We start from the raw sequence: 13,813 nt of genomic DNA on the forward strand, positions 1-13,813 counted from the left end.
GGAAGAACAAGTGCTTTCAATCACTGAGCTTCTCTCCAGCCTTCTCCACTATATACACACACATATGTATGTATTATGTATGTATGTGTCTGTGTGTGTTCTGTTCTGTTTTGAGACAGGGTTCCTCACTGAACCTCTCTGATTAGGTCATACCGGCTGGCCAGCAAGCCCCAAGGATTCTCCTGTCTCTGTCCCCTACAGGTTCTAGTATAGCATGCACAGTTCTTCCCAGTGGCTTTTCTGTAGGTTTTAAGGGATCTGAATTCAGGTCCTTAAGCTTGAGCAACAAGTAAACTTATCCGGAGTCGCAGCATGGATTTCTGAGTCCTAACTTCAAGCTATGAGTCATCTATGGTGGTTTGGAGGTGGGTGGGTAGGTTCCAGATCAAAGCAAGTTCGCTCTACTCCAGTCAGGACTTGTAGACAAGTTTGTTTTTATTTTAAAACAGGGTATCATTTAATTCAGCCTGGCCTCAGTTCACTATATACTTGAACTCCTGATCTGCTCCACCTCTCAAGTGCTCAAATATAGAAATTAAAAGTATGTAAATCACTATGATGGATGATTTTTTTTTTTAGATATTGTATATACAAAAGATTACCACTTCTAAAATTAGATCCCTTAGGTGGCGGAATTTTAAAAATTAGCACACAAAGAGTTTGGAGAGATGGTTCAGCAGGTAACAGCACTTGCTGCTCTTATAGAGGACCTCGTTTCAATTCTCAGCAGCTATCAACCCTCTGTAACTCCAGTCCCGGGGTATCTGATGCCCTCTTCTGGACTCCACAGGCAACGAGCACACATATGAAGGCAGAGCAGATTTAGTATACCAAAATCCATAAAACACTGCTTCTACTTTCCTGATCTCTCCCACCCCAGAGCACCGTGTACTTTCCTCTCGGTTTATTTTCTGTGTTTACCCTGCCCTTTCCCCAACATCACTTTCTACCCTCTCTTGGTCTCCTTTCTGGTTTGTTAGGCTTTATCCACACTTACTCCCATTTATATCCATTACAGGTTAGGATATCTGCATCTGAGCGAGAAACATGCGGTCTTTGTCTTTCCGAGTTTGGTTCACCTTGCTTATTATACTTCCCAGAGAAAAGCCTGCAGGTGTGAGATTTGAGCGTTTATGATGTCTACAGGAATAATCTGGGAAGAGCAGGGGAAGACCAGACACAGCTAAGCAGGGTCAAGGAGAAACAGCCTCCCTACACAGGTAGCGATGCATAGCGCAGCACCGCAAGGCGCCAGCACGTCCCTGTTATCTTGCCAACACGGGGCACGCCCACGCTGGATCAGCCAATCATTTTCTCTACAGAAAAATAGGGGCGGGACAGGGATGACCCGATCCCGACAGAAGCTTCCTGGTCACAGGGGCGGGACTTCCGTTGGCTCTTGGGTTACTTCCTTCTAGGGGGAGGCTATAGTGTCCCGCAGCGAAAGAGCAAAGGCAGAGCGAGGTTGCTATCCGCGACGGCGATGCTGGGGGGCGGCTCCGTAGATGGCGAGCGCGACTCGGACGACGACGCAGCGGGGGCGGTGGCCGCGCCTCCTGCCATCGACTTCCCCGTAGAGGTGTCGGATCCCAAATATGATGGTGAGACCGGGATGGCTCGCTCAATCCCACGGTTTGCTGTCCACCTGAGTTTCCGTGCGCCAGTGGTCCCCGAGAGCCACCTAAGGCCCCAGGCCGTCTCGTGGCTGGAACTCGGGCCCAGAGCTGTAGGGCACCGGGGGGTGGCGGGCGGGTCGTCAGGGTTAGGTAAATATTTATTCCAAGAGCGTCTACGATCTGTCCGTTTGTGGACATTTCTATTTCTTGGCTTCTATTCTGCGCCACTACCCCGAGGCCGCTTTTCATCTCCACGTCCAGCCTCGTTTCTTTTCGGTCGCTGAGTGTAATCTTTGTTCACTGCTGGAATGAGACCTGCTTCACGAATTAGATAAGTGATGATTTCTCCTAGCGAGGTAGTGTAAGAACGCCCAAATTTTCTTAAGGCTTTTGATACACGTAAATCAAATTGTGTAACATAAGGCAAGAGGTTTTCAAAACATCAATTCCATGTAGGTCACCGTCCCAGCATTTTACTGAAAGTGCAGTTGCTTGAACTGTTTTAAAAATGAAATTGTTCTCTCAGTAGTGAATACCCTAAGTCGTGGTGCACACTTGTAACCCAAACATGGAAAGTTGAGGCAGAAGCATCAGGACTTGAAGGTCGGCCTGAGCTTCATGCTGAGTTTCAGACCAGTTTGCAGTACATACGATTGTGTCTCAAACTAACAATAAAAGGATAAATATGGTGGAGCAGGGGCTGTAGCTCAGTGACAAAGGGTGTTTTAGAACAAGTGAGATCCTGGGTTTATCTTCCAGTCCCCAAAACATACACTCAAGGAGGTTTTAGCTGTATGCTATCCCAAAAAATTATTACTAGGGTTACATATTTGATTGAAATTTGAAATACTTATGTTGTAGTGGATTTAGGGGTATACACTAAATTCAGTACTTCCCATTTTCATTCTTAAATCCTGCCAGTAATAATAGACCACAATGAGAAATAAAGACTTCTCATAGTGGTGACTCAATAGGCTTTATAGAGGATGGTTGTAGGGTAACTTTCCAAATGGACATGCAGATTTCCCCATACAGCAAGTGGCATGCTATGTAACTCAAGAGTAAAGAAAGTATGTGTCATAGGAAATGTCCCAGCTGTAAACATGCAAGACCATCTTTTCTGTGACGTGGTGATAAGAGTTTCTGCAAACCAGAGATTATTCTGGAAGGGAGTGATCTTGGATAAACTTTAAACTTTCCTCTTTCTGTTAATACTGTTCTGCTTACATAGTGATGTTCTTCTAAAGTGATGAAGAATGCTCACACACACAATTAATTAGTTTCTTTTAAACATATAAAGGTTTGGGACATTTAATATCACTTTTAATAGGTATAAGGCCAATAGTTAAGTGACATTTTTCAGGTGGTCTGAATGATTTGGAGAGCATTCTGCCAGCTAATGGTAGAGTAAGACAATTCAAAGCTTCAATATGACGTTAGCAGCTCATTGTAGGAATTTGACAGCAAACAGCAGTCTCGAACCTAGTTGCTTGAAGTGCTTCCTGTGGTGTTAGCGAGTCATTCATTTTCTTTCATTAGTCACCAGTGTTTCAGAAGTATTACCTTGGATTAGTCCTTCAACCTGTATAAAAACAGAACGTTAACAATACCTTTAAAAACAAACAAACACACCTGGGGATTGACTGTCGGAGTGTGCAAGCTGGACAAGCATTCTGCCACTGAGCCACTCTCCCAGGCCTCTGTTAACTTTTTATTCTGGAGACGGGGTGTCATTAAGTTGCCCGTTGATATTCACTCGAAAGCCCAATCTGGATTGGAATCTGCATTAGCCTTGGGAGTAGCTGGCACTAAAGGGCTGATTCACCAGGCTTGGCCTTTCTTTTACCGAGACTGAATCGGATTATCTGTTTCTTGTATGTGTTCCGACATCCTGCTTGGCAATTGTCTAGAACTCTCCATTCATCTGGCCCTGCATCTGACATCTTCCTCCTTCTGAGAACTTGGAGTCATTTTCCCTTTTACTTATGTTTACTCTTCTACTTGTAACTGAGACGGGGAAGTTCGAACTTTCTTTAGCTTTTCTTTTCCATTTTACTTAATTTGAGCGTCTGTTGGCCTTTTATAAAACATTTTAATTCTGCATATCTGTGTGAATTTGTGTGGGTGTGTGCACGTGAGTGCAGGTCGCTGCAGAGGCCAGAGGCAAGGGATCCTCCTGGAGCTGGATTTCTGAGTCTCCTGGTGTGGGTGCTAGAAACTGAATATTTATAGTACTATAGTATTTTAAAACCATTGGGGTTTTATGTACCCTCTAACTTGTTATATAGCCAAGAATAAACTTAATGACCCTCTTGCCTCTCCCTCCCTGTTGCTGGAATCACAGGCACTTATGTGGCTGTGCCTGGTTTTAGGGGGTTGAACCCAGGACTTCATATATGCTAGGCAAGCACTTTACCAACTAAGCCAGATCCTCAGCCATTCATGTTCTTAAACTTGATTCGATTAGTATTTGTCTTTTCATATTAAAGAGTAGAATTTTTTATCTGGGTTGTACCTCAGCAGTGTGATGCTGGTGGCCCTGGAGTTAATCTGCCCCTACTTCCAACCCCCCCCCCCCAAAATCTCTGAAAAAATAGACTTTTCTCATTGCAGAAAAGGGAAATGAGTAAAAAGAAGCCTGTAGGTCATGGTGGCACTGACCAGTAATCCAGCATTGGAGACAGAGGCAGGGGGACCACTGTATGTTTGAGGACACCCTAGTCCACCGCTTTCATTTCAACTCAAATTCACCCCCAGAAAAGTCTGCATTTGTGTCGTGTGTGTATTTGTGTGTGTGTTCAAATGTGTGTGGATATTGAGTGTCTTCCTCACATGCTCTCCACTGTCTTCACTGACGTGTGGTCTTTCACAGAACCTGAAACTTGCAGAGTTGGCCAGTCTAGTTAGATAGCTTGCTATAGGATCCCCTACATCCCACCAAAGGCACTGGGATTATAGGGTGGTGTTGTCATACCTGCTCGACTTTACTGTGGGTGCTGGGGATGCAAACTCTGGTCCCGATGTGCACATGATATGTACATTATCCATTGGGTCATCTCCACAGTGGTAGAACCCTGTCCTAACCCGACTCACCACGGCCACTCTTTGACCCGTTAGTCCCCCTCAGTTCCATTATCTGTATTGTCCTAATTAGATCACTCTGTGTTGTCGTTATGAGACCTGCTTACTGGTAATGTTTTTTCTTTTTCTTATTTCTAGAGTCTGATGTCCCAGCAGAGCTCCAAGTGTTAAAAGAGCCCCTGCAGCAGCCCACGTTCCCTTTCATAGTGGCCAACCAGCTGCTGCTCGTCTCCTTGCTGGAACACTTGAGCCATGTGCATGAGCCAAACCCGCTTCATTCAAAACAGGTGTTTAAATGTGAGTATGAGTAATAAGTAGGAATTGTTAAAGAGTGCTTGGAGAAACACTTCCTTTAAGGCTATGATTCTAAGAAGCAGTTGTTGTGTAAAAATCACTTGCAAAAGATATGTGGGCGATTTCCCATTCCTTAAATTCTTTTCAGTTTTTCTTTGTGTAATTTCTTCTAAGTATAAACTTGCATGTGATCCATAGACTAAAGAATTGTTTTGCAGCAATAATACGATATATAATCCTCGAGGCTCTCTTAGGCTCTGGTTGATGAGCAGCTAAATCTCATTCTGATTTCTCTTTTTTAAAAGTGTTGTGGATTAAACTCGGGGCCTCACCTCTCAGGAAAGCATTGAGACACATCTCTAGACCTGTCCTAAGTTTTTGTTTTTGGAAGCCCAGGCTAGCCTCAGGCTCTATGTCTGACCTTGAACCCCTCCTGCTTCTACCTCCCAAGTACTGGGGTGCAGCCAGTGTGCTTCCACACCCAATCTATACAGTGATCTAACCCAGGGCCTCATGTATTCAAGGCCAACTTCCTACAGTCCGCTGTGGTTATGTGCATTCCTCTTTGGTGTGTTTTCTTCTGGTGGTGCTATGCACCCACCCAGGGCTTCACACTTGCCAGGCACAGCCTTGGCCCTGTTGCTCTTCCTGTTCTTGCCTTCTTCTTCTTCTTCTTCTTCTTCCTCTTTCTCCTCTTCTTGCTTTTTCTCCTCTTCTTGCTCTTCTTCCTCTTTTTCTCTTCTTCTTCTGACAGGCTTCTTCCAGACAGCCCTACCTGGTCTGGAACTCATTCTGTAGACCAGGATGGCTTCATACTCACAGAGATCCTCCTGCCTCTGCCTCTTAATTGATGGGGGTCAGTGATGTGCACCACCCTACACCCTCCCTATTCTTTCTTTTTTATACTGTTTTCTGTCTTTCCCCTGTTTTTCCTGGTTTCTCCATCTTCCCCTGTTCTCTCTTTTCATCTTGTTTTTTTTTTCTTCTTCCTCTTCCATTTCTGGTGTCTGTATGTATAAACTGAGGATATTTCTACAGAAACACCCTTTACACCTTTTCAGAGGCACTTGCTACATAGTCTATTTGTCCATCTACTATGGGCCCCTTCCTTTTTGAGACAGGTTTCATTTAGTCCAGGCTAGCCTTAAACGTGCTGGGTAGCTGACAGATGACCTTGGACTCTTGATCCTTCTTTTTTATCGTCCTGTCCACTGGAGTTCCAGGTCTGCTCACCTTGTCCTGCCTATTGTCAATTTCCTAATAATAGCTTATCGTGTTCTTTTGTTTGCTTGTTTGAACAGTATTGTGCCAGACTTTTATCAAGATGGGGCTGCTGTCTTCCTTTACCTGCAGCGATGAGTTCAGCTCACTGAGGCTCCACCACAACAGAGCCATCACTCACTTAATGAGGTCGGCCAAAGAGAGAGTCCGACAGGTAAGCCCTGCGAGGAGACTTTGTGTACGACAGGGGCACTGGGATCTTAGAGCCACGTGTGGGAGCCGAAGGGGTGGCACCTACAGGGTGGCTCACAACTGTTGGAAACTCTGTGGAGTGACCTCCACAAGCACCAGGCCCCGAATGAGGTCGGTACATGTAGGCAATAAGTCCTCCACATGAAATACATTGAGAAAAGAGCGCTGTGTTTTCCTGTGTTGTGTATGGCTCAGTGGCAGGGGATTTGCCTGAGGTGCTCATGCTGTGGGCTCTGTCCCCAGCACTTAAACAAAACAAAAACAGAGAATGATACTGTTTAAAGCATTACTTAATTTCAACTATATGAGTAGTTCTTAAAAACAGAAACCTGATCAAGTTGACAATATTAATTGTTCTTACTAATATTACTGTGCTGTGCTATTTTATGAGAACTGGAGTGGGGGGAGACTAGATAAAATCTAACCCTTCATGACGCTCACGTTCTGATGCAGGGGGCAGTAGACAGTAGGGGAAGTTAGAACAGATGAGGGAGGTACTTGGGTAGTGGAGGGGGTTAGATGTTGGCAGGGTCTTGTGACTTCCCATAATGTGGCCACCCAGGCCTCACTGAGAAAGAGTGGTCACATCCGTGGCTGAGAGAGTTAGCTGCAGGTGCCTGGAGGTGAAGTGACCAGGACAGAGCAGTGCCCTTTGCTGAGCATATGCTGGTGGTCGTGTGCCGCTCAGTTTTACAAGACTGCCTTGCATTTAGACAGCAGGTAAGGGGGGGGGAGTAGCAGAGAGGGTGGGGAAGGGCCATGGAGTGTGGGATTGTCCCTCCTCCCTCCTTCCTTGCTGAGTCCACTACAAGGGGAGTGGGCTGGGCAGTCACAGCAGCGCTATGACCTGCTGCTCTGTACTGTTTTGAGAGTCTCACACTGTAGCCCGGGGAGTTCTCAAACTCTGTAGTCCATGCTGTCCTCAGCTCTCCACACCTCTGGTCTAAGCCTCCTAAGTGCTGGGATAGCAAGTGTGAGTCAAGACCGGCCTGGAGCAGGATCTTGAGAGCATTTTAGTGAACTTGGTTTTACAGAGTGGACACAGGAAACATTGCAAGACTTTGAGCATAAGAACATTTTAACAGGTTCACATCCAATCCTGTGCTGGAATCTCCCATAGATGGAGAGGATCAAGGGCAGAGAACAGGAGCCTCGAGGGGGCGTGGTAATAACAGAGGTGGGAGGAGTCAGTTTCTTCAGAGATTTTTGAAGTGAAGTCAGTTTTCACTCATGGAGCTCCTTGCACCTTGCATGAGATAAATTCTCAGCTTGGAAATAATTTAAAACCATGAACTATTACGTAATGTTAAAATGCTGTTTTTTAGCTGGGTGTGTGGTTTAGTCCTGTAGACCTGGCACTCAGACAGAGGCAAAGAGGATAGTTGCAAGTCTGAGACTAGCTTGGTCTACATGGTGAGTTCTAGGCTAGCCAAGGCTACATCGATACCCTGTATCCAAAACAAAATAAAACCGAATGACAGAAAGCTATTATCCTTATGTGAGGGCTCACGTTTGCGGTTCAGGTACTCAGCAGGTTACGGCAGGATTATGAGTCTAAGGCCAAGTTTTGCTCCATAGTGAAATCTGCTTCACAGAAGCCCTAGTAAAACAGTAAAATGCTGGACTGTGGTCTGGCTTTAGGTATTTGGGCATTTGGGTTATTGGGATGTTGAATTTGATTCCTTGTTCATCAGATGTGTCAAGTGGTTCTTAAAGACAATATTTTGGTTTTAGGACCCTTGTCAAGATAATTCTTACATGCAGAAAATCAGGTATGTATCCGATGCTTTTTCACTAACTCAGATAATTAAAAGAAATCAGAATTAGTTGATCAAAGTTATTTCCTTATTCCTTGTCTCTTGAGACATAGTCTTGCTGTGTATCCCAGCGTGGCCGGGAAGTTAGCTCTGATCCTCTTGCCACGGTGTAGAAATCCCAGGCCTTTCCTGCCGCTGTGCCTGTCTGCTCCAGGAAAGCATGGAACCTGAGGCCCACCAGATCGCCCGCCCACCCCTTGCACTGCTTTGAGTTTCCTTTGATTCTCATATTCCCCACTGAGTGCGGATTCTTATCAGCCTCTTCCCTTCTCTGTTTGTTTGTTTGAGACAGGGTCTGCTGTAGTAGGTGCTGTTTACATGTTTGCCGTGTAGCTGAGACTGGTCTTAAATTCTTGGTCCTCCTGTCTCCACTTGCTAAGTGCTGAGTTGCAGGCATCAAGCCACTACATTTGGCTCCTCTCCCCTCCCCCTCCCTCGCTCTCTCTGTGTCTGACTGTATTCATTTGCATGCACCTGTGTGCCACTGTCCTTGGAGGCTAGAGGTTGATAAAAGGTGTTTTTCTCCATCTCGATGTCTGTTATGTATTGAGGTACAGGGTCCTGTGGCCTGCGAAGCTTTCTGACTCGTTTAGTAGCTGCACACAGATCCCTTATTTCTTCCGTATTGCTGAGACTGCAGGTGGGCCGCCATGCCCGGCAGGCATTTGTGCTGGCACTGGGCTCTGCACTGCAGTCCTCATGCTCACAGGAAGCAAATGCTTTCTCCACAGAGCTGTCATCACAGCCTTCTTTCTGATCTTTTTTTTTTTTTTTTTTTTTTTTGCAAACCAAACTGTCTTTGTACTGAAGATCCCCCTGCTGGGATTATAGACTTGTACAACCCTACCGTTCATTTGACTGCTGGCACTTCTTTTAGGAGACCACCATTGGCCTTTTACCTTATTCACAAACTCTTAAATGTCTGTAAGGAATCAGTGTCATTCAGGAGTTTAAGGTTGGGAGTCATGTGAAAGGGTACGACTGGAATCCCAGCAAGTGGAAACAGAAATGGGAGGCTCACCATGTGTTGAAAGCCAGCCTTGACCCAGATAGTGAGTTTCAGGAAGACTGGATCCCAGAGCAAGAAAGATCCTGTCTCCAATTCCCAGCTACCCCCCACCCCCACTCCAAACCACTACAACAGGAAATGTAACTCAGACTAGCAGGTAATGGGTGTGCACAGCTGTAACATCAGTACTTAGGAGGTCACAGCAGCAGGTTCGGAAGTCTAGGGGTCAGTCAGGCTACTGGAGACCTGTCTCTCAGTAGGAAGGAAAAACTCACCTGCTTCCTCAGACTAATTACATCTTTTGTCTGGTCTCTAATGTATATAAAGCATCCTTGCTGATTTCTCCTGGAATGCTAATTAGTAACTTTAATGAGCCCTCTTGCTATTTTTATTACATTCTTCACTTACTTAGCCATTTTATTCCCATAGAAAATTAGAAGTTTGCTTGTAGCTGATCCTTTCTGCCCTCAGTTTACGGATAAATGAGTTTCAGCAGGTTGGTAACCCAGCACATGCCTTTGATTGTCTTATTGATGGCTTGCTTGTATTTGACTTTTAGATCCAGGGAGATAGCTTTCGAAGCACAAACTTCACGCTACTTAAATGAGTTTGAAGAACTAGCCATCTTGGGAAAAGGAGGCTATGGAAGAGTGTACAAGGTTTGGTTTTTTGCTGTTTGCTAATTTTGACCTATTATGCTGTAAAAGTGTGCGTTTTGAGAACTTATTTCATTATTATGGTTAGAAGTACCCAGTGATTCCTAAAATCACATATCTTTACTTTCAGGCAGTTGATAGGTTTTAATTCTTTCTTAACCATATTAGTAATGTTAATTTGGCAGTTTGAGAAAGTTTTTATTCTGTACTTTAGGGTTATTAAACATGTTGTAAGGCGGGCACACTGGCACACATCTTTGATTCTAGTCCTGGGATGGTAGAGGCAGGTGAATTTCTGAATTTGAGGCCAGCCTGGTCTACAGAGCAAATGCCAGCCCAGCCAGTACTGCATGGTGAGATCGTGACTAAAACAAACAAAGAAAAAAAGAAAGGGCAAACAAGTGATGTGGGAAACGGATTTGTAGAGGAAAAGGATTACAAGGGTGGGAAATGACAGTGACTCATGCCTGTTCTAGTGTGACAGCACCAAAGGACAAACTCGGTAACAGTGGAATTGAACATATTTTTAACCTAGTATTTTCAGTTTATAGTTTAAAGATTTTCAGCAGAATGATGAGAAATTGGCCTTACTCAGACTATAGGTTGAGACTTACAAGTGATGTGCGGGAGGCTCTGCCGCCGGAACTCTGCCCCCTCTGACCGAGTTCTTGCCTGGCATGCCCGAGACCTGAACCTGATCCTCAGCATGACTCAAACCCATAGGGCTGCATGCCTGTGGGAGCTGGAGTTAGGAGGATCGCCAGGTCACAGTCATCCTTGGGACATAGTGAGTGTGAGGCTGGCCTGGGTTACTTGAGACTTGGTCTCAAAAAGAATAAAATAAAAAAATCAAGTTACTAAAAATAGTACTTTCTAGCACTCCTCTTCTTCAGGCCAGGAACCACTGGGTTGGAGGCAGTTTTGTTTACAAAGTTCCTGGTTCAGAAGACCAGGGCTGGTTTTTCCTTAATTTGATCTCTATAGTTGATTTGGGTTTCCAAAGCTCACATGAGATGAATTCCTTTAGTCAGTTGCATTCAATGGAATTTGATACTTTTTCTTTTGTTCTTCTTTTTTCTTTTCTTTTTTTAGGTCCGGAACAAATTAGATGGTCAGCATTATGCAATTAAGAAAATCCTGATTAAGAGCGCAACTAAGACAGATTGTATGAGGGTATGACTCTGGGTGGGCTTGTGTGCAGGTACACGTGCCGTGGAGTTATGTGTGTGAGGATGCAGACACTGCTTGCCTGTGGGTGATGTTCCTGAGACAGCATCCACCTCAGTTTTACAGACAGGGCCTCTCACTATACTGGAGCTGCAGAATTGGGTGGCCCGTGAGCCCCAGGGTCTTCATCTCAGCCTGCTTAGTGCTGTAGTTACAAGTATCACAAGATGTGACATGCCCAGTCTTTTGTCCATCCATCAACTTCAAGTTCTCATGCTTTGCAAATTGAGCACTTGACTGTCCAAGCTGTCTTTCTAACCCTGAAGGGAAGGTTTCATAAAATGATTTGAGCTGGGCCTGCATGGTGGTGCTGAGTGGAGGTGGGTGAAGGGGACCCCCACACAGTAGGGACCTTCCTCTCAGACCCAGGATTAGGCACAAACCACATCCAAACACCTATTTTCACAGAGATCCTTTACAAAGCAGGGAAGAAAAGTTAAAGTGACTGCCATCTGACTTAGGCAGAGAACCGCAGCACAGGACCTTGCAGGTGTCATTTTTAAGGGGGTTGGGGGCTGTGTTAGAATGGGCTAGCATGTGGTGGTGTTTTCTGATTGGGCATGTTAATTAGGTGATCCAAAGGGGCTGTTGATTACTGGACCTTGGTAGTCAGCCTCAGGAGTGAGTCTGGCATAAGAGAGTGCTCAAACAAGGGAATAGACCCTGATGGCTAACTGTAAGGATGTGTGTAGTCTGTGATTTACAAGGGAAAAGGAATGGGGAAGGGCAAGGCATCCCAGGGCCATGGTTGCTAAACCGAACCTGGGCCTGCTAGAGCCGGGTAGCAGGTAGATCAGCTCAAGGTCTGCCTCTGGCATGGAGCAAACTGCAGGCCAGGCTGGGTTATACCAGAGCTCACCACAAAAGCCACCTCCACCAGGAAAAGATAATATGATTTGAGCTGGGCTTGCTGTGTGTATCAGTAAGTAGTCTTAAGTTACTGGAGCGGGGGGATGATCACTTGAGGCGAGCCAGGGCTATATGATAAAACCTCATTGTTACAAAAAGAAAAAAAGTGATGTGTGTGTGGGGGGGGTGCATGGTGAGTTAGGCGTGTAATCCCACTTCTCAGGGTGAAGCTGGGTAACTGAAAATTCAGGGCCCACCAGGGCTTCAGAGTGAGTTCAAAGCTGGGTACAAAAGGCTCTGGGTTCTACCATAGTGCAGGGCAGCACAGGAGGGAGTTGCAGGAATAGAACTAACCGTGTTGATTTGTGTTGATTTTTTGGAAAGAGTTAAATCTTCATTTATATGTGTATAATTGCTAAGTAGCAGGTCATATCAATAAATACAGAAAACATGAAAACTAAATTTTTATTTCATGTGATTTTTCTATTTTATAAAATCAAATTTGTTTATATTATTTTTGAGATTATGTTTCACAGTGTAGACCAGGCTGGCCTCAGACTCAACCTGCCTCTGCCTCCCAAACGCTGGAACTAAAGTCATGGTACAGGCTGTTTACGTGTCTGTGTGTACATGTGTGCGCACAGTGTCTGTGTGAAGGTTAGAGGACACTTGTGGCTGTTGGTTCTCTCCTACCATGTGGATTCCAGGGACTGGGTTCAGGTCATCAGGCTTGGAAGGTGCCTCAGCCTTCTGAGCTGTCACAGTCGTGAGCGATTAATTACTTAAGTACTTGGTTATCTTACTGTCCATCCTGTTAGGTAGAAGGATGGGCCAGTATAGGCCCATCTCTTACTGACATGGTGTGTGGTGCTGGGCCAGTTCCCTTCTCCTCCAAGTCACTGTGTTTCTGACTGCTTAAATAGCAGTGACACAACCATCCCAACTCTGATCCCAGCGCTCGGAATGCTGAGCAGGGAGTCGAGTCTGAAGCCCGACTGCATTGTGAGACACTATCAAAACAAAAACCACTCCACAGTGGGGATGCAGCTCAGGGGTGGAGTTTATCCAGCATGCTCAAAGCTCTTAAGTTCTCAGTAGCATTTTAGAAAGGAAAGAAGACAAAGGTCATAAAACAATAGGAGGGTGACAGTGTGGAGGGGTACGGGAATCAAGGAAACTTTCAAAACCAAGTAAGTGTGGAGTGACTGGAACAATTGCCATTTGCCTGGGCACGATGATGCACCCCTTTAATCCTAGCACTTGTGAGGCAGAGACAGGAGGACCTCTGTGAGTTCAAAGTCAGCCTGGTCTACATACAGAGGTCAAGGATAGCCAGGGCTACATAGAGAGATCCTGTCTCAAAAATAACGAACAGCTGCTATTTATCTTTCACAGAGGGATTCTTACCATCTGTGGAGTTGATTCCTCTCTCAGAAGGGTTACTGATAATCTTCCAGGGCAAGCAGTGTTGGAGAACAGATTTCCAGGGACAAACATTTAACATTTGTGTCTAGGTGTTACGGGAAGTGAAGGTCCTGGCAGGTCTCCAGCATCCCAACATTGTCGGCTACCACACCGCATGGATAGAACACGTTCATGTGCTTCAGCCACAGGGTAAGTTGCTTCTTACCTCATTTCTTTACTTTGGGAGGGGGTTGTTTTTGAGACAGGGTCTCTCTACTCACAATGTAGACGAGGCTTGTCCTGAACTCTTCCGCTTCTGCTTCCTGAGTTCTGGGATTTAAAAACGTGCCACCATGCCCAGCTTTCTTTAAAGAAAGATTTTTTTTT

At 45.3% G+C, this 13,813-nt stretch overlaps 1 protein-coding gene across 1 annotated transcript in view; it reads left to right on the forward strand.

Moving 5' to 3' along the window:
• The first annotated feature begins 1,413 nt into the window (after positions 1 to 1,413).
• Positions 1,414 to 13,813, forward strand: part of EIF2AK1 (eukaryotic translation initiation factor 2 alpha kinase 1) — a 32,185-nt gene continuing 19,785 nt past the window's right edge. Inside the window, exons 1-7 of the mRNA XM_080941254.1 lie at positions 1,414 to 1,601; positions 4,836 to 4,994; positions 6,293 to 6,426; positions 8,199 to 8,236; positions 9,850 to 9,949; positions 11,039 to 11,119; positions 13,537 to 13,636. Of these exons, the coding sequence (XP_080797380.1) occupies positions 1,484 to 1,601; positions 4,836 to 4,994; positions 6,293 to 6,426; positions 8,199 to 8,236; positions 9,850 to 9,949; positions 11,039 to 11,119; positions 13,537 to 13,636 (730 nt within the window). The 5' untranslated portion in view covers positions 1,414 to 1,483. The remainder of the gene's footprint in view (positions 1,602 to 4,835; positions 4,995 to 6,292; positions 6,427 to 8,198; positions 8,237 to 9,849; positions 9,950 to 11,038; positions 11,120 to 13,536; positions 13,637 to 13,813) is intronic.

Source organism: Micromys minutus (assembly GCF_963924665.1).
Source record: "Micromys minutus genome assembly, chromosome: 29".
Classification (NCBI taxonomy): Eukaryota; Metazoa; Chordata; class Mammalia; order Rodentia; family Muridae; genus Micromys; species Micromys minutus.